Source organism: Leptonychotes weddellii, chromosome 10 (assembly GCF_054177405.1).
Source record: "Leptonychotes weddellii isolate Sample4059 chromosome 10, ASM5417740v2, whole genome shotgun sequence".
In the NCBI taxonomy this organism is placed as follows: Eukaryota; Metazoa; Chordata; class Mammalia; order Carnivora; family Phocidae; genus Leptonychotes; species Leptonychotes weddellii.
This window is the reverse complement of record NC_138378.1, coordinates 3,172,671-3,192,144: the sequence shown is the minus strand read 5'-3', so window position 1 is coordinate 3,192,144 and position 19,474 is coordinate 3,172,671. Positions and strand designations below refer to the sequence as shown.

At 53.8% G+C, this 19,474-nt stretch overlaps 1 protein-coding gene across 2 annotated transcripts in view; it reads left to right on the top strand.

The window, feature by feature from the left end:
- Positions 1 to 19,474, top strand: part of PHACTR3 (phosphatase and actin regulator 3) — a 206,582-nt gene that overhangs the window by 158,696 nt on the left and 28,412 nt on the right. For both annotated transcript variants that reach the window (XM_081832505.1, XM_081832506.1), the window contains exon 8: positions 10,699 to 10,852. In XM_081832505.1, coding sequence (XP_081688631.1) covers positions 10,699 to 10,852 — 154 coding nt within the window. The remainder of the gene's footprint in view (positions 1 to 10,698; positions 10,853 to 19,474) is intronic.

Sequence of the window (19,474 nt, the reverse complement as noted above, 5' to 3'; positions counted from 1 at the left end):
GGCAGGAGCGGGGTTGGTGGGGCCACCGGCTCAGAGAGAATTCAGGGGAGAGGAAGGGGTCCACTGCACTGTGAGCTCATGAGGGAGCCCTGACCGGCTCATGGTCAACCAGGAACCCCACAGTCCCTTAGGAGCATTTATTGAGCACCTCCTGCATGCATGGTGAGTGAAGCCAGGGGATGTCTGGGGGAGACAGGTGAGCATGTGTACCTGGGTGATCCTCAGGGCTACTTGGTCTTGTTTTACACCTTCCTTCTTCATCCCATACTTCCAGCGAGACCCAAGTGGCACATGACCTTTCTGTTCATTCACACGGGTCATCAAACCTCACGTAGTCTCTGAGTCTTGGAGGCCGTTTGGTTCAGAGATCTGAATATCCTTCCCCTGTGGTGATGAAGACTTCTAGGTGATTCACTGTCTTCCCTGCCCCTTGTGCCCCCACCCCAGCTCCTCCCCCAGCAGGGGCTCGTCCACTGCAGTGGGAGGGGCCCTGGGCTCTCCGATGTCCCTGCACAGGGCCTCGGGGCTCTCCCTTCTCTGAGAGCCTCAGTTTCCCCTCAGAAGGACGTGGTCTCCTCCCTTGGACAGTTGGAGAACCCAAGGCCCCCTGGGGCCAGGATGGAGCCGCATAAACATGGAGAGGGTACTGGTCAGGTATGAGTTTCAGGGACTTGCTGCGGTAACAAATTGCCATACTTGGCAGTTTTACGTAAAATGAATTATTAGCTTACACTCCTGAGGGTCACTCTGGGCCACACTAAAGCCGTCAGCTGGCTCTGCACCTTCTGAAGACTCCGGGGGAACTCTGCTTCCTTGCTTTTTCCAGCTCCTAATGCTGCCCGCGCCCTGGGCTCGCGGTCCCGCCTTCAAAGCCGGCAGTGGCCGGCGGGGACTTCCTCATGTCCCTCTGACGCGGACTCTCCTGCCACCATCTTTCACTCCGTTGATGACATTGGCCGCCCCTGGCTAATCCAGGTCACACGTTCGTAGTTTCTGGGGTCAGGAAGTGGCCATCTCTGAGGGCTTTGATTCTGCTGACCACGGTGTCCTTTGTGCGTGTGTGGCTGGGGTAGCTGAGTGGTCGTGGACACCTCCCGGGCCCCGTTTCTGTACCATTCTCAACCGTGTGCTGGCACATAGTAGGTCCTCAGTGATGACAGAGGTGACGTGACCTGGGCTGTTACCCCATCTCACCAGCGACAAACTGAAGCCTAGGAGATTACACGGCTGGTTGGGGCTGCAGGGCCAGCTGGCGGTGGCCCTGGACACAGGCCCCGACTCCTGCCCCCTCCCACGTGAGCGCAGCCGCTAGATGAGGCAGAGCACCCTGCTTCTTCCAGAAGCCAGGCTTCCGAGAGCCCTGGGGACGTGAAAACGGGGGGTCCGCAGAATCACTCGCTTAGAATTGCCGTCCCAGCTCACGTTTGAAATACACGCCAAAAAATGTGTTCTTCCTGGGGAGGGTTGTCAGCCCAGGATGACGGCCTCTGGATTCCCCCGTCAGGTTGAGAATTCTTACGAAGGGCTGGGCCTGCCTCCTCCTTTTGAACAAGATGGATGGGGAAAAGGAGGTTGGAATCCTTTTAGAAGGCAGGTTGGTCCACAGCGTGGTTTCTTAGACGCAGAAGAGCAGTAATCTTAAGGAACAGCAGACTGCAGGAATTCGGGGGCCCCATGGGCAAGAGCCACGTGACCCCCTTCCCTGCAGCCCCATGGCAGGGGCTGGGCACCCTGGCAGTCTCTCCTCTGTTTGTGGTCCTCGGGGCTCATTGACCTCCAAACTCACTCTCTCTGGCCCCACCGCCTCCCCGCCCAGCTCCCTCCCTGCCTTCCTTGGCTCCCCGCTCTTGGTTCCGGTGCCTGGCCTGCCCCTAACTTGGATGTCCCACCAGCTCATCGGCACATGCTGTCCCCACAGCCTGTCCCCGTGAGTGGCCAGCCTTCCTCTCTGGCTGTAGGGCTCCACAGCATGGAAGCCCCAGGTGTCCTGTCCTCTGCTCGTGTCCCCGTAGATGCCCTGACTGCCCCCCAGCTCCGCAAGAGCCGAAGCCAATGCTGCCCCCTCGAGCAGGAAACCCACCCAGCTTCCTGGGTCTCCATTCTCCATTATGTCCTTGCCGTGTTTCTAGGGATTCAAGCTCTGGCAGTCGCCTCCTCCCCTCCCTGTCTTCCCAGAACTCATCTCTTCATTCGGGAAATGCGAGCCCCTCCCTGCGTCCTGCATGGGGAAGAGAGATGGGCAGGAGCAAGTCCTTGCTGCTGAGGCTCTGGGAGTCCGGTGGCAGCATTTATGAGTGCCCCTGCTGCTTTGGGCATGGGCAGCTACAGACCTGGCCTGGATGTGGGAGCCACTGTCGGGGGCACTGGACCACAGGCAGGGCAGGACCATCACCCCCATTAGACGGGAGACCCACGGGGTGAGCTCCACGCGGGTTGTCCGGCTTTCCTCCTGGGCATCTCCCTGGGTGGGCGGGGCAGGGAGGTGGCCTCACTGGGATGAGGAGGTGGAGGGGATGTTCTGCGCTGTCGAAGCAGCTGGAATTTGTAGGACAGGGAATTGGAACAGATGAGCCGTGTGAAGGGGGTCCCTGGACACTGGCGTGGAGACTGCGTGAGCCGGGGGCCGGAGTGTGCCCTCAGCAGGCAGGGTTCCATGAGGCTCAGCCCTGGTCACCTGGGGGAGGGAGGCCTGGGCCGGGGTGCTGGAGGTCAGGGGGGCAGGGGGACCCAGCCCAGACTGCATTCAAAGCCAGATAGGCCTGCAGTTGTACCTTCAGGATCTTAAAGGACAGGATGAACAACCAGATGGAGAATCTTAGCAGAGAAACAAACTATAAAAGAGCACTGAATGCAAATTCTAGGGATAAAATGTATAATAGCTAAAACAGCATCACAGCCGATGAAAAACGGCCCCACCCAGTCACTGCTTGTGCCAAGACAGGCTGGAGGGCCCCTCTCACACGGGCTCGTGCACGAGCCGGGCCCCGGCGCAGGCAGGAGACCCCTGCCATCCTCGTCTCTCTCCTGGCACCCAGCCCTGCTTGCTGCTTCTCTTCTGCCAAAGCCTCCCAGCCTCAGCTCCTGTGGCCCGAGCCCCCGGGGAGCCGGGATGGTCAGTCCGGGCCGTGTTAGCAACGTGACAGTGTGCATCCTTGGAGCAAAGACTTGTGCATCTCTGTAATTCCGTCCTTAGAATAAATTCCAAAGTGCCACTGATTGAGAAAAAGCTATCTCATGGCGAGTTTATCTTTAACTGCAGAGCTTCTCAGCCATATGTTCTTATTTATCTACAGCCCCATTTACATTTCCTCCTCCTTCCCAGGAGGGCCAGAAAAGCAGGGTAGGGTGGGGAAAGGAGCACCTGTCGGAGCTGAAACCAGCCCCGCTGTGGCTCAGGAGTCTCCCGTCCCAGGGACGAGGCTGCAGCTTTGGGGAAAGAGCAAAAATGGACACCTGGGTGTCCATCCCTGGGGGTCTGGATCAGCAAGCGATGGGCTATGTGACCATCACAGTCTGGGATCATTGGTGGCCCTCAGAGGGCAGGAGCTGGGTTGATTCACCCTGATCTGGACCAGAGCCAGATGTGTGAGCGGGACCACATATGCAGGGTGCCCTGTACGCCGTGATCCCACTTCCATAAAATGTACGAGTGACGTGGGAGTAAGTTGTTAATTGTATAGAAGTAGATCTGGAAGTAAATCTAAAACATAGTAGTGGTTTCTTCTGGAGCTGAGAAGTGGGCGGGAAAGGGGATCTTTTCCCTCCTAATACTGCTTTAAGCTGAAGCTGTCTGCGACAAGGACATGTTTTTGTAGCCAAGCAAGTGAACGTCCTTGTTTACTTGTCACAGCCAGAAGGCCGCTTGCCAGCTCTGTGCTCAGCTGTGACTAGGCCAGCTCTGGTCTCCCTGAGCCTCATCATCCCTCCAGTGCATGCCCTGGGGTGGGCGGGGGGAGCCTGGTGGGCCCCTTCCAGCTCTGACCGGGCAAGCTCCCCGTAGGTACCGGGGAGTCTACTGAGATAACCCTATGGTTTCCCTTTAAGTCTGGTGATTTGGTGAATTACATGGATTGCCTTTCAAATACTCAGCCCCCTTGCCTCCCAGTTGGTCATGGTGTATTCTCATTTTTATAAATTCTCGGATTTGATTTGCTAAAATTGTTTATGACTTTATATCAGTATTGTTGAGGTACGGCAGTCTTTAAGTCTTTCTTTGATTCAAGTATCTTTTCTGGTTTTAACATCACTCCATCCTAGCTTCGTAGGATGGGCTTTAAAGTGCTCACCCTTCTTTCAACCTTCTGAAATTATTTGTATAGAATTGGTATTATTTACTACATGTTTCATCATCAATGCATCCATCTGGCCTGTAGGGGTTTTTTTTCTATGGGGGGAGGTTTTTTTTTAAATTTTTTTCTAAAGATATATTTGAGAGAGAGAGAGCAGGAGCAAAGGTGCAGAGGGAGAGGGAGAAGCAGGCTTCCCACTGAGCAGGGAGCCCCACGCGGGGCTCAATCCCAGGACCCCGGGATCATGACCTGAGCCGAAGGCAGACGCTTAACCGACCAAGCCACCCGGGCGCCCCTGGGGGAAGGTTTTTAACTACAAATTCGATTTCTTTAATAGATAAAAGTCTATTCTGGTTTTATATTTCTTCTTGAGTGAGCCTTGGTAGTTTGCATAGAATTGCAAGTTTGCATAGAAGAACCTGTCTTATTTCCTGATGTTGGTAATTTCTCCCCCCTCCCTCTCCTTCCCTTCCCCCTCCCTTCCCCTCCCTGCATCTCCCTCCCCTTCCCTCCCCCTCTTTCTCTTTCTCTCTCCCCTGATAAGTCTGCCTAGAGTTTTATCAATTTTATTGCTCTACTCAAAGAACCAGCTTTTGGTTTCAATTGCTTTTTTTTTTTTTTTTCATTTTGCTTCTGTTTTCGATTTCACTTTCTACTCTGATCTTTATGATTCCTTCTACTTCCTTGGGTTTAATTTGCTCTTCTTTCTGTAGCTTCTTAAGATGGAACCTGAGGTCATTGGTTTGAAGGCTTTCTTCTTTTCTAAGATAGGCATTAAAGGCTAACTCTCCCCCAACACCATTTTGATATGTTCTGTTTTTATTTACTTCAAAATATTTTCTAATTTCCCTTTTGATTTCTTCTTGGAACTGTGGGTTATTCCAAAGTTTTTTTTTAATGTAGTTTCCAAAGATTTGGGTACTTTTTTGGAGATCTTTTTGTTACCAGTGCCCAGTTTCATTTCACTCCGATCGGAGAGCATGTCTTATAGGACTGGAGTGCTTTTAAATCAGTCAAGACTGGACTATAACCCAGCCCGTGGTTATCCTGGCAGCCGCCGCACATACGCTTGAGAAGGCAGTGGGATCTCCTATGCGGTATTTTATAAACACCAGTCTAAATGCCAGTCAGATCCAGCTGCTTGATGGTGGTGTCCGTGCCTTCCACATCCTTGCACACATCCTTGCACACTTCCACATCCTTGCACACTTCCTTCCCTTGTTCTTACAATTACTTACAGGGGTCTTGAAACCTTCAATTCTCCCTTTAGATTTATCCTTTCTCCTCTCTGTCAGGTTAGCTTTATGGTTTTGAACCTCTTGCCAGTTTCGCAAATACTTAGCATTGTTCCATCCTCCTGATGAAGTTGCCCCTTTATCACTCAGATCATCCCTTTATCCCTGATGGGGTTCTTGGCTGGGAAACCAACCGTGTCTGCTATTCACGTGCCCCTTCAGCCTTCCTGTGGTCAAGCTTAGAGCGCTGCATCATTCCCTTGCTACTTCTAGGCTGTTTAAGTCTTTGCATTCAACATGTATGTTCTGTAGGCAGCATCTAGTTTGGTCCTGCTTTGTTATCCATTCTGAGCATTTCTGCCTTTAAGGAGGGTATTCAGACTATTTGCACTGAGTTCAATTCTTACTTAGGTTTAAATTCAGCCTTTGCTAAAATCCAGATCTTCAGTTCTGCATCTGGGCGGCCCCCTGCCCCCCAGTTCCATGCGGCAGACTCAAGGGTCCTTGGTCTCCCCCTTCACCTTCTCAACTCAGGCATGTTCCAGGCTCCTCCCAGTTCCTCCCCTCGGGTCCCCGGCCCAGAGCCTGGGAGGTGGGGGGGCAGAAGCGGGGCATTCATAGGGCTCACTTTATCTGGTTCCTGTCCCACCAGGATCATTGTGCTTTCCAGCACCTTCACCATCGTTTCGTGTAGCTTGACTTCGTTTTGTTTTCTTTTTGGGAGGAAGAGCCAGTCTCCATTTTCCGTCTTGGCCAGAAGCGGAAGTCCACGCCGTCACTTTTACTTTGGAGGCTGAGGCAGATCTCCCCGGCACATTCCTCCTATGGAGTGAAGCTAGCTTCTGGGACCACATGTCCCCGGGTGGGGTGGGGGGCCGCTTTCAGGTCCCAGCTCAGATCCCGCCCCCTCCAGGAAGCCTTTCCTGAGCTCTACCTCGCGCCCCTTTCCTCTGTGGCTTATTCTCTGGCGCTGTGTAAGTCAGCAGGCACTTTCTGAATTTGTGTGTGGGAAACATTGAACAAGGAACCGTCCTCCCCATGGATGAGCCCGGCAGGTTTGTTTTTCTCTGTGAGTGAAAACTTCCCCAGCTCATGCCATGACTGCAGTTAGGGAAGGAACCAGGCAGACAGGCAGTTCGGGTATGCTGGGAGCATGCACACGTAGAAGGCACACGTCCTGTGTTTCTGGTCATTATAGGTGCTTATTTGCCCCTTTCCCTCGCTCGCCTGAGCAGGCTCAGCCGCACACACCACACGGCCCTCACTTGGGTGCTGGGCATAGCCGGGGCCTGGCCGCCCTGAGCAGATCCGTGAATGTCGCTCAGCCTGGCTGGGCTTCAGCGGGAGAGCAGGTGCTCAGTTGTGAACGTGCTACGTTTGAGATGCCGGGTAGGGACCCAGGTGGGGACATCCTGAAGGCAGTAGGTAAGCAAGTCTGGAGTGCAGGAGAAGAAGCCCCCAGTGTGGCTGCCTGGGGAAATCCCAAGCCATTAGTAGTGGGGCTGGAGGGTCTCATGGGACAGAGGCGGTCACGTGGGAAGCAGGTGTGGACAGAGGAGTCTGAGGATTGAGTCCCGGGGCACCCCAACATGTAGAGCTGGGGAGATGACAAGGAACCAGTGAAGGAGACTGAGCTGTAGCCTTCGAGGCGGGAGGACACCAGACTGGTGCGGGGGCTTGTGGGGAAAGAGAAGGGAGCCTCTCACAAAAAAGGGAGTGACTGATGGCCTGAAGTTCTCCAAGAGCCTCCTTTGCTTCGCTGCGGTGGGTAATGGGAGTTGACGGGACAGGGGCCTGGGGGATGCTGGGGGTACCACACGGGCTGGGGCGTCAGTGAGCAGGGCGCGTGCAAGGCTGCCTCCTACTGGCTGAGCTGGAGCCCTGGTTCTGCCCCTCGGTGGCTGTCGGCGCCACTCCGGTGCCTGGGGAGAGGTAGCCGCATCACCCCATCTACCTCCCGCGCCCTGCCTGTCAGCTGCGCATTGGACAGACACCCCCAGCGTTCGCTGGTGTTGGACTGGATGTGGCAACATCAGGCTTTCACTTCTAATTTACTTAATATTTTGGCCTATACGTTGATTTTTTTTATTGGCTTTTGCCAATACAGAACTCCATAGGCTATTGAGCAGGACCGGTCTGAAGGTCCATGAGAGTCTTGGCCTTGGAAAGACAATAGAGTTTTCAACAAATGCACCCAGGGAAAGACATTTTGGGCTGGGCGAGCTCTGATCGGGTCCGACGCGGCCAGCCTTGCACGTGGGGGCATCTGGGGAGCCCGCAGACGGGTCGGAGGATGGCAGTTCCTGGGGAACCAGGCCTGGCTGCGCCCTCCAGGGACTGCCAGGCGGCTGGTCTTCATGGAGAATGCAAACTCTTGGAGTTCAAGGCTACCCCAGGGCTGGAGGAGGAGGGGCCTGGTGCCGGACAGAGCGAAACTTCCTTACAGAGACTCAGCCTCTTTTCCTTGGATAAACATTCCCTGTGTTGCATTTACAGAGTCCCGAAAAAGTGGATCCTGAACATTTTTGCCAGTTGTCTTGTTGCTTTTACGGAGGAGAGAATTTTCCAGCGTGTTTGCCGATGTCACTCCGCATTGTTCTTTCTCTTTAAATAATTATCTATTTTCATATAAGGGAACTATGTGATAGAAGATATAATACAGAAGAGCAAATGAATGCATAAAGTGATCAGTTCCTGAAATTTCTGTGCCGATTTGTAATACCAGGTATATTTGCAAAATTAGACACCTGCTCATACACAAGTATATTTCTATAGACGCCGTATGTACTTCTGTAAAAGCTGCGGTTGCAAATGTTGCAAGCATCCCGTGAGTGTCTTTTTGGCGCTCAGTAGCTCACACACCACCGTTTTCGATGGGCTTGCCACGGTCCAATGGTACGATGCGCCACAATCTGACAGGTGTTGTCTTGGATTTCTCGGTTGTGTGTAGTTTCTTACTTTCATCGATGATGCTGGATGAACACCTTTTTATGTGCTTTTATGTGCTCGTCCCACTTGTTTTGGGAGGCAGACTCCTGGGAGTGGGATTTCTGGGTCAGAACACAGGAACATAGGTGTGTCCCGGGGCACCTGGGGAGGGAAGCTGGCTCGCTTCCCACAGTCTGGACAGAAAGGTCTCGCGGCCGCTGTTCCCCAGCTTCACCTCCTGCTCTGTGTTAGCGCCTGCACTCTGGGACGCGTGCTCAGTCCCATTGGTGCTGATGGTCAGGTGTGCGTGCTGGTCAAATTTATGAAAAGGCTCATTTTAAGCTATTTGTCTGGAAATTTCCTTTTTTGACTTTTCAGTAACAAAACCTAGTAGTATGCTGACACTCTGGAGAAGACCTGAAGCGATCCCATAAGTTTTTGTGGTGGCCCTACTGTGTGCGCGGACTGTGCCTGGGAGGCTGGGAGAACCACTTGTTCCTAGCGCGGAGTGAATTCTCATTTACATCTGGAAATCTCTGATGAGGGGAGCTTTTTCTCAGTGAAGAACAAATATGATTAAAGTTTGTAATAAGAAACCCAAGACATTTGCAATGGGCTTAAAAGACTTTCGTTATCAAAAGCTAAAAAGATTAAACCGCATTCAGGGCCGTTTCGTGGTTGAGCACATTCTGGTTCTCCGAAAATGGCAATCCCTCCTTGCCATGTATTAGACCCTTGACATTCACGAAGGATTTGTCCCGAGACCTTCGAGACTCCCTTAACTCATGAATGCCACCATAGCTTTTGATTTCCCCCAGAACACACAGTAAAGACTAACGGGAAACGCATGTGACTCCTTCAGGCTCTTTATGATCCTATAAGTATAGGGCTCTAGTCATTTATAAAGCTATTAAAATAAATTCAGGCTGGAGCCCTTGCTGAAATGGTTTGTGGAGTCATTATTTTTCTCTGTCTCTATAAAACACACAGCAAACAAGCACATATTAGAAATTCAAACCTCAGCTGAGCCCCAATTTTTGTGTCTCACTTTATCCCAAACTTCTGTTGAACTATCACATTATTAGACTCATTTCTCGCTTTGCGTCCCATCTTCGACACTGGACCTTGGCTGTCTTCAGGAGTCATTTTTTTTGAGAAATAACCTTTCCTTCCACCCACGGGAGTGTCCACGTTGGATGATGGTTTGAGCCCCAGGATTGAAACCTGTGTCCCAATAGAGCTACAAAACCACACACCCTGCATTGTACTTCGCAGTTACTCGCCAGGGCAGGTGGGGAGTCTCATTCAGAAAGCTCAACGAACCAGAACACCTCCATTTCCTAGCCCAGTAATGAATGATCCTTCTCTGCTCGTGAACACCGCCAAACCCCACTTCTCTTAATTTAGACATTCCATTCTCTGAGGTCTTACTCGCACCCTGATTTCACTCAGCTGATCCCGGGCATGTGTGGAAATAAAGATCAGCCTCAGCCTGGAGACCCTGAGTCAGCCCCCCATTCCTTCATTCAACAGTATTCATTGGGAACATGCTGCATCAGCATGGATCTGGGGCCCGGGAGGGCAGACTGACATTGAACTCAGTCTCGTGCAGGAGACGGAATAAAGTAACTGACAGGGAAGAGATGAGATACGGGGGACATTAATGGTGTGGTGTGCTGGTGTTTGGAGCCCCGTTGGGCCTCTTCAGGAAGATTCAAGGCTGGCTGTGGCGACAGGGCCGGCCCTAGACGGTCTAGCAGAGCAGGGTGGCAGGCGGAGGGCAGACCGGCAGCAGTAGCCCTGAGGTGGGATGTTCTAGGGACTCAAAGAAGACCCATGTGGCCAGAGAGTAGTGGTCAGCAGGGAGCGTGGACCATGTGGGGAAGGGGGAGAGGAGGGGGCTGCCATGTGGGAAGTAAACTTTAGGTCATGGTCCACACTCAGAAGAAAACCTGGGTGCCATTAATAATCACCCCGGGGCAACAGGTGTTGACCAGGACCGTCCCTGGAGGCCTGGGATGTGTGATCGATCGCCCCCCCGTGGAAGATGTGGCCCGTGGGTGGTGACATCCCTCTGTCCCAGTGTTGCCCACGTTCCCGCTGGAAGGCACCCCAAGCTGACAAAGGTACCCCCATGGCTCTGATGCCGAAGCCTTCCTGCAACAGGTGCGTGGCTAGATCAACCAGCCAGCGGATGACTAACACGTGTTTTCTCCCCTTCTCTCCCCCTCTTTGGTGGCGCTCAGGAACACTGCCAAGGAAATGCAAGAAGGAGCTCTTGGCGGTGAAGCTGAGGAATCGGCCCAGCAAGCAGGAATTGGAAGACAGGAATATTTTCCCCAGGAGGACTGACGAAGAGAGACAGGAAATCCGGCAGCAGATTGAGATGAAACTCTCCAAGTGAGTAGTGGCGTGTCCCCACAGGCGGAGGCTGCGTCCCACCGGACGGCCCGAGCCCCTCGGAGGCCCTGCCTTCCCGGGGCCGCGCTGTCTCAGGGCCCCCACACGGGGCTCTGACGGTGGCTTCTCACCTCGCCACTGTCCGCACTTGGGCTGGGACAGTGCTTTGTCGTGGGGGCTGTCCCGTGCGCCATCGGGTGCTGAGCAGCAAGCTGGGTCTCTACGCGTGACATCCACCTGTGACAATCAGAACTGTCGCCACACGTTTCCAAATGCCCCCGGGGAGGGGAGCACATCCCCCGCTCCCCCCAGTGGAGAAGCTCTGGTCTGTAGCGGCCAGCCCGGCGCCTGCAGGAGTGCACGGGGTCGCTGTGGGGAGAGACAGTGACAGAGTGGGGAGGACGTGCTTTGTCGGTGTCCAGGGCATGGGGGAGAGTCCCACCTGATCATTTTCCTGCAAGAATTGCATTCGGTATTGCCAGATCTTCTAAGTTGTTCAAGAAAAGCTGTAAATCTGTATTGGGGCCCAGTGTGTGCACCAAGTTGAGCCCATCTGCCACCTGGCTGTGCCCCAGAGCCGTGAGTGGGCACCTTCTGCTCCCAAGGGTGCCCTTGGCGGTCCCCGGGGTTGGCCGGCTGGAGATGCCCTGGGTTACGGGCCAGCGCAGTGTGCAGCTGTGGGTCTCTGCGGCTGAGGTCTGTTGGGATCGTTGTGTGGCCTGCGACAGGATGCTTTGTAAGGAGGACAGGGTGGGACTGGGACAATGTGGCGGCTTCAAGTGCTGGCTGACTCTAGGTTGCTTTCCAGGAACTGGGGTCACGGGGGTCCAGAACCCAGAGCACGCTGGGCCTCCCGGCTCTCACCAGCGTCCCCTGCCATGGAGCCAGCCCAGAGCTGAGCTTGAACTAAAGGGCTTTGTTGGGAGTCAGCCTCTTCCAGCAGGGTAGGCCTCTGCTTCTTCCGATCCTCCCAAAGAGAGGGGCCAGATCGTAGCCCCAAGATTTGTATGTGGGTATCGGAGAGGAAATATTAATGGGCTTTCAGGCACCCAGTGCTGCACTCAGCCGCCCGCATGTTGCCATCTCCCCGACCTTCCTCGGGCATCTGTGGTGTATCGGCTGGGCTGGGCTGAAGGGACGGTGTCCTGGATCCCCTCCAGCCCACCCATTCCCTCTTTAAACCCCAAAGCTGGTCCTGCAGAGCAGGAAGAGACAATCTTCTGATGACCAGCTGGACCAGCTGTCCCTGGGCCCCACCCTTGATTTGCCCTTGACCCACACTTCTCCCTGTCCCCTGCACCCAGGTCACCTACAGCGACCATGGGAAAATGCAGATTCTGATGAAGCAGGTCTGCAGCGAGGCCTGAGGGTCTGCGTGTTAGACGAGCTCCCAGGGATGCCGTTCCTGCCAGTCTGTGGGCCACACGTGCAGTAGCGAAGGTCTCAGGATCTCCCAGCCTCAGCACTCTTGACCTTTGGGGCCAGAGGACTCTCTGGCGGGGCTGTCCGCTTGGTGGGACGTTCAGCAGCAAACTGGCTTCCACCCGAAAGGTACTCCTCTAGTCTCCCCACCCGCCCAGCTGTGACAAGCTACAGTGTCTCCAATCATTGTTGAGTGGCCCCTGGGGGACAGAATCCATCCTGGTCAACACGCACTGATCTGAAGGTCACCTTGGACTTCTTCTCCAGGAAGTCCTTCCTCTGCCCGAGGCCCAGGGCTCTGTGTTCAAGTGGACCAACCCTGTTTCTGCTCTGTGTTGGGGAGCATGCACCCCAGGGTACCCACCTTCCACTGAAATCCTTTACTGAGTGTTTTTGGGGTGCAGGGCAAGGAGCGTGCGTGGGTGAAGCCCAGACGCTGGGTGCTGTCTCTGCACCTCGGTTTTCTCGCCTGTAAAATGGGGATGAGACCAGCTGCCAGGCCCACGGCAGGGGTGGGGGGGAGCGCGGTTCAGCATGGCACACGTTACTGCAGGCCACTGGGACGCCGAGCCAGTGTCTTAAGGACTTGGAATCATGCAGACCTGCATTCGAATTCTGCTCTCTGCTGATGCGCTGGGTGACCTTACCCCCCTCCCCCGGGTCTTGGTTTTCTCGTCTGTAAAGTGGGGTGCTGACCTTCCAAGGTCATTGTCTGTTTCAGGGAGATCCCGTAAGGAAGGCATGTTGCAGAGCCCCTGTCATGCGGCAGGTGCTCAAGGCTGGGCTGCTGACCTCTGGGAGCCGGGTCCACGTCCTGCATCGGCTCAGAGCTGTGTGGCGGAGGGTGCCTGGTGATGACCTGGGGCTCGGGAACCCCGTGGGGAAGCTTCTTATAATACAGATCCATGAGCCCCCATCCAAACCTGAGACCAGAACATTTTAACCAGTTGCTTGATAATGCATGGTGAGGGAACCTCCCAGTGTTGGACCATATTAGCCTGATTGCAGTGAGATTGTGACACCCATCAAGCATTTATCACTTCATCTGGTCAATCAACAAGGGCTTAATTTATTTGTATGAGGGGTGGGCACTGTGGCAGTTGCTAGAGATTCAGCCCCGGGCCGTGGAGGTCACTCCCATCAGCTCGAGAGTTCCTGGAGAACAGCAGTGGCCTCAGACCCCTTTCCGTGTGGCTGACGCCCACTCCGGTGCTTGGTCCAGGGAAGATGCTCAAGAAACACACGCGGGAGGGAGGGGGGAGGGCAACAGATGCGTGAATCCCTGAGGGGCTCAGCTGTCACAGAGAGGAGAGGAGGCCGGGGCACAGGCATGGATGCCCCAGGGCAGGGGAGGGGACAGGTTCAGGACACGGAGCCCCAGACCAGGGTCAGCCCCTGCTGCGGGGCGTGGTCTCCCAGAGGCCCTCTGGAGAGAGGGGTGTGGACCAGCATTTCCTAAAGTCGTGGCAGGCACTGGGAACCATTACGAGAGTGGTCTGTTTGCCACAGGACACGTCAGAGCCTTTAATGCTGCAGCAGAAGGTGCATGCAGCTCCAGAGGAGGGGGCGGGGCGTCTTGGCCCCAGTGTGTGCAGCCGGGAGGCCTTTTCTGCCTGGGCACTGGGACGGCCACATGCATGGCCGCATGGGCACTCCTGGCATCGCTCTGGCCCCAGCCGTGCTGGAGGTGTTCCGGGGGCTGTGGGGTGTCCACCCAGACCCACGTGCCCAGACCTCACCCACGGTGGGCAGGGGAAGTTCGTGCACCGCACCCCCCCCGCCGGGGGAGTCACTGGTGTAGTGGGAGGAATGTTAGACTGAGGACCAGGGAGGCGGTGGGGACGATCTCCACATCCTGGGATGAGGTTGGGGATGTGGGGCCACCACCTCGGTGGGACTTGGATGGCTAATGCTTTGGTGTGGCCCTGACAGCCTGCATAGGCAGGTGAGGCTCCCGGACCCCACTATGGATCACAGGCTGCAGGGATCCTGCCCTCGGGGTATAGTCCCAGCCGCTACTGAGCATGGGTGGGCCCCGTCTCTCGCGGGGCTCCAGTTCCAGCGTGTCACGTGAAGAACAGGACAGTCTATGCTTCCCGAACTGCAGCACTGTTCAGGGGGCTGTGACGAGAGCTTCCAGGTCTGTAGACCCCTGAGGGACCGAGCCTTCGTTCTCCTGTCAGTGTTGCTGCTGAAGCATGAGCCCCGTGTTCTACTTACATACTGTTTTTATGATAAAGGAGATTTCCTGTCTCTTCACCGGGGTGTTCTAAGGCTCACATGAGAAGCCACGGGGAGAGGGGCGTGCCATGAATAGAGCCTCCTGCCGCATGCTGGAGTCATGATGGAACGACCTGTCTTGATCCTCTCTGCCTCCGTTTCTTTGCAAACTGCTCCTTTCTTGTCACTGGGGCACAAGCCTTACTCATGCAGTCACACCTCAGCAGCTACTTCTGAATAACCGTGACGTGCCAGACACCGTGCAGGGTGCTAGGCTGTCAGAGCAAACAGTACAGAGGCACTCTCTGCCCTGTGGGGCTTACAGCATCTGGGTGTGCTCCAGGCATGGCTGGATCCAGGTGCTTGCATGGCATTGACAGGAGTTGGTCTGTTTCTGTTTCTTGACTCTGTTGTGCTCTGTGTGACTTCATTCTCTGGCTCTGTCACTCGGACATCCTAATCCCCGAAGCTCCAGGCTTACATCTATACAGGAGCCCATTCCTGAACCAATCACCTTGACCAAGGGGATGGAAGGGGCTAATTGGACAAGTTTGGGTCACATGCTCATTCCTGAGCCAATCACTGTGGCCAAGAGAATATGCTCATTAGTCAAGCTTGGCGTACATTGTTGCTGGTCTTGTTGATGGGATGTGCACTCCCAGGAGGTTTGGTGTTGTCTTATTTCTAGTGAGATTGAACATTTTCTGTGTTTATCAGCTACTTGGTTTCTTCTTCTTTTCACGTACTTAACCTGCTGCCTTCTTTGTCTTAATAATTTTAGGAGTGTACTTTGGAAATTGTGGTTTCCATTCCTTTCTCAATTTGGGGGCTCGTATTTTCATTTTGTTCACACTTTCCTGTGTGCAGGAAGGTCATTGGATTACTAATCATGCTTCGGGCATCCACAGGTTTCTCTGTGAAGGGCCAGAGAGTGAATATTTTCGGTTTTGTGGACCCGACAGTGTCTGTTGTAACAACACAAGTCTACTATCAAAGCCCTAACACAGCAGGTACCCTGTGAGGCATGAGTAGGCCTGGCTGCGTGCCAATAAAACTTTATTGACAAATGTAGGCAGTGGCCCACAGGGCATAGTTTGCCGACCTCTCATATACTTGAGGGTTCATGCCGTTTGTGTCCTTTTCAAAAAATCCTTCCCTACCAGAGGCAAAAAATATATTCACTTACCGTATTATTTTTTAGTTGACTTCTAGCTCTGCCAACTGATAATGGTTTTCTATTTGGTAAACAAAGTTCTCTTTCAAAATAGAGTATCAAGTGAATTGATCTAAAGAGAAAAATAGTGGGGCGCCTGGGTGGCTCAGTCAGTGAAGTGTCTGCCTTTGGCCAGGTCATGGTCTCAGGGTCCTGGGATCGAGCCCCGCGTCGGGCTCCCTGCTCGGCGGGGAGTCTGCTTCTCCCTCTCTCTCTGCCCCTCCTGCCCACTCGTGCTTGTTCTCTCTCTCAAATAAATAAAAATCTTTATTAAAAAAAGAAAAGGGCACCTGGTGGCTCAGTTGGTTAAGCGACTGCCTTTGGCTCAGGTCATGATCCTGGAGTCCTGGGATCGAGTCCCACATCAGGCTCCCTGCTCGGCGGGGAGTCTGCTTCTCCCTCTGACCCTCCCCCGCTCATGCTCTCTCTCTCTCATTCTCTCTCTCTCTCAAATAAATAAAATCTTTAAAAAAAAAAGAAAAAGAAAAATAGTGAACAGTGATGTATATGTAGTTCAAACACAGGACAAAATTATCACGAGGATGCCTGGAGTAAGAGAAGTCCAGGGACCCCCGCACCCCTGTCTGTGAGTGCAGAGAGGAGGTGGGAAGAGGTGGGGGCCAGGAATTGCTCTGGAGGGCCTGGAGAGGTACCCCGAACACACGCCCTGGACTGGGTTTCACCCATTACTTGCTGAGTCTATAATTAATTTTAGACCTTGGACAAGAGTAGTTCCTTGAGCATTCATCACCAGGTGTGAAAACGGAAAAGCAGGTCTAGTTCTGGGGCTGCAGAGTGGCAGTTGAGACGTTGTGTCCCGGAGGGTCAGCCACTTGTTTCCCCGCAGAAATGGTTTAATTGGATCCCTTTGTCTGTTTTGCCTCCTTCCAGGGTCTTCTGCTAGCACTTGCTGAATAATTCAGCCCTGGTTGCCATGGCAACATGCCATCCACCGGTCCCCCTCCAGTGTGCTGGCTGTTTTTGTTTTGATTTATTTTCCTTAATTTCTAGACCTTGAAGACTTCATTTAGGGGTGCTCCCAGGGCTATTGGTGAAGTGGTCACAGTCCCCGGCTCCGTGCGCTGGGTCTGGGGACTCTGTGAAGTCAGAGGCCTCCCTCCCTGTGGACGGGCAGCGCACCTCTGAAACGTGTCCACCTGGCGGCAGGCAGCACGTTAGGGACCCACAGCCCCTGTGTATCACACAGTAGGCGTGTTCTGGAAATCAGGCCCAAAGCCGTGGACTTGTGCACCACATAGAGGGCGTGGCGATTAAGGATGCCTGGGAGCTTTCACTTCTCAGGGCCGACCCCGTGCAGTAAGTTCTGCTTGCTTTCCCTCATTTAATTTAATCCTTGCAGGAACTGGGTAAAATAGGTACACTTTTTTTTTTCTCTGATTTTTTTTTAAATTTTATTTTATTATGTTAATCACCATACATTACATCATTAGTTTTAGATGTAGTGTTCCATGATTCATTGTTTGTGCATAACACCCAGTGCTCCATGCAGAACGTGCCCTCTTTAATACCCATCACCGGGCTAACCCATCCTCCCACCCCCCTCCCCTCTAGGACCCTCAGTTTGTTTCTCAGAGCCCATAGTCTCTCATGGTTCGTCTCCCCCTCCAATTTCCCCCCCTTCTTATCTCCATTTTACAGATGAGCACACTAAGCCTTTAGGAGAGGTTCAGTGACTTGCTCGGGGTCCCACGGGTCCCATGGTTCCAGGTGTGTCCCCTGGAACCCCACGCCCGGGCCCAGGGGAAGCGTTCTGGGAGAGTTCTGCCTCATTTATCTTAGGGCCTTGCGTTTTCTCATCGTGGTCTGGCTTCCTTCTGTCAGGGGGCATCCGGGGGCTTCCAGCAACATGTCCGGCTCTTGGGTGCAGAGTACTTCCTGTCCCTGTCTGGGTGGGGGGACAGAGATGATGCAGAGTGTCCCCACACCCCGTGGAGTAGTGGGGGGTTCATGATGTCCAGGAAGGGCCCCTCAGCCAGACACAGGCTCTGGGGAAACGTGGCAGGCGGGCTTGATCCCAGCCTCCCCATCACGGCAGTGGGAACTGGGGAAAGCACTGCCATCTCTGAGTCTCCTCCTGGGTGTAAGATGGAGACAGGGCAGCGCCTTCCCCCGGTTAGTCCTTACAAGAACAGAAAGCACATTCCTGGCGGGAGGCACTCAGGGGGATGGACCTGCTGCTGGTAGGCGCTTGGCTGGGCGCCCCCTGGGTTAGTGGTCACCTGCACGGGAGGATTCTGCAAGCATCCCCTGTACACTCACCTGGAGGCCAATGAAGCCTGCAGGTCGCAGAGTAGCATCAGCATCGTTGTTAATGCCGATGTGATTGCTGTTCTCATTGGTTCTTATTTTTGGCTGCTGTATAATCTGCCTGGACAGAGGGGCCCCAGTGATGCACGAACTTTCTATTAACTGTTCCGTTAGGGGCCCTCCACTCCAGGCCCACGTCGTGAGAAGCTGATTAAGGCTCACTAATGTCCTTTGGGAGTTGGTACTTAGCATGTTAACACAGGAGTTAAATGATCCTCAAGCTTGTCCCTTTGTACATTTTGTTCAGCCGTATCCAGAACAGTCTGCCACCACTCAGCCTCCATGGAAACGCAGGTTCCCGGAGGTGGGGGGGGGGGGGGAGTATGCAACTGCCCCACCCACCATGGTCACCTCGAAATCTGCAGAATCTGAAGGAAGAAGCTGGATGCTTTGAGGGATGGGGATGGAGATTGGCATCTGCTTTATCGTGGGGTCGCCTGGACCTGAGTACCAGCTTTGGTACCTTCTGTCCACTGAAGCCTCAGGGTGATGAGGGTCCCTTGCGGGGTCTCCGTTCTATGGACACAGAATTTCAAAAATACAGAAACCTTTCTTTTTTGTGGGCTTACCAGAAAAATAAATGACTTTTCACTGCTGGAAACGAAGCCAGTCTTTTGGGCGGGGGTGAAACTTCATTGCCTGGGGCGGGGGGGTGGTTCCTCACAGCAGCCGGGCATTGATAGATATTTGCCAATTGAAGAAGCGTCGCTCCATTCCCCCCACCCTGCAGGGTGGGAACCCAGCTCATCCTGAGCAACTCGGCTCCAGTTCCACAGGCATCCTGCAAGACGGTCATATAATGGTCGTTGCTAACATTTATTCAGAGTCTTTTCCGTACCAGCCTCCTGTGGAGTGCTTCTTGAATATTCTCCCCTTGAAGCCTCACAAGGGCTCTCTGGGGTAGCTAATATCAATGGTCCTATTTTTCAGATGAGGAAAATTGGCTCAGAACAGTGCAGTCACTTGCCCGTGGGTGCACAGCAGGAAACGTGGGTGGGTAACTGGTCTTCTTGTTACACCAGTGCCCATCTCTGACTGTGCGTCTGGATCACTAGGGAGCTTTGTGAAAACAGATTCCTGGACCCTGCTCCAGATCTCCTGAGTAGGGATCTCTATTTTAACAGGGCGCTTCTTCCTCAAGTGTCCCTGCTGCCCTGAGATGCACTGTGTCTCTTCCTCAGGACCCTGGGAAGACTGTTCTCTGAGGCTTCAGGATCCCAATAAACTGTGTTCTGCATGACAGCTGCCCGTTAGTATCTTAAGGAGAATGCACACTTTAGGGGCATCTGGGGGGCTCAGTTAAGCGTCCAACTCTTGATCTCAGCTCAGGTCTTGATCTCGGGGTTGTGAGTTCAAGCCCCATGTTGGGCTTCATGCTGGGTGTGGAACCTACTTAAAAAAGAGAGAGAGAATGTACACTTTGTAATTAATTGTGTTTC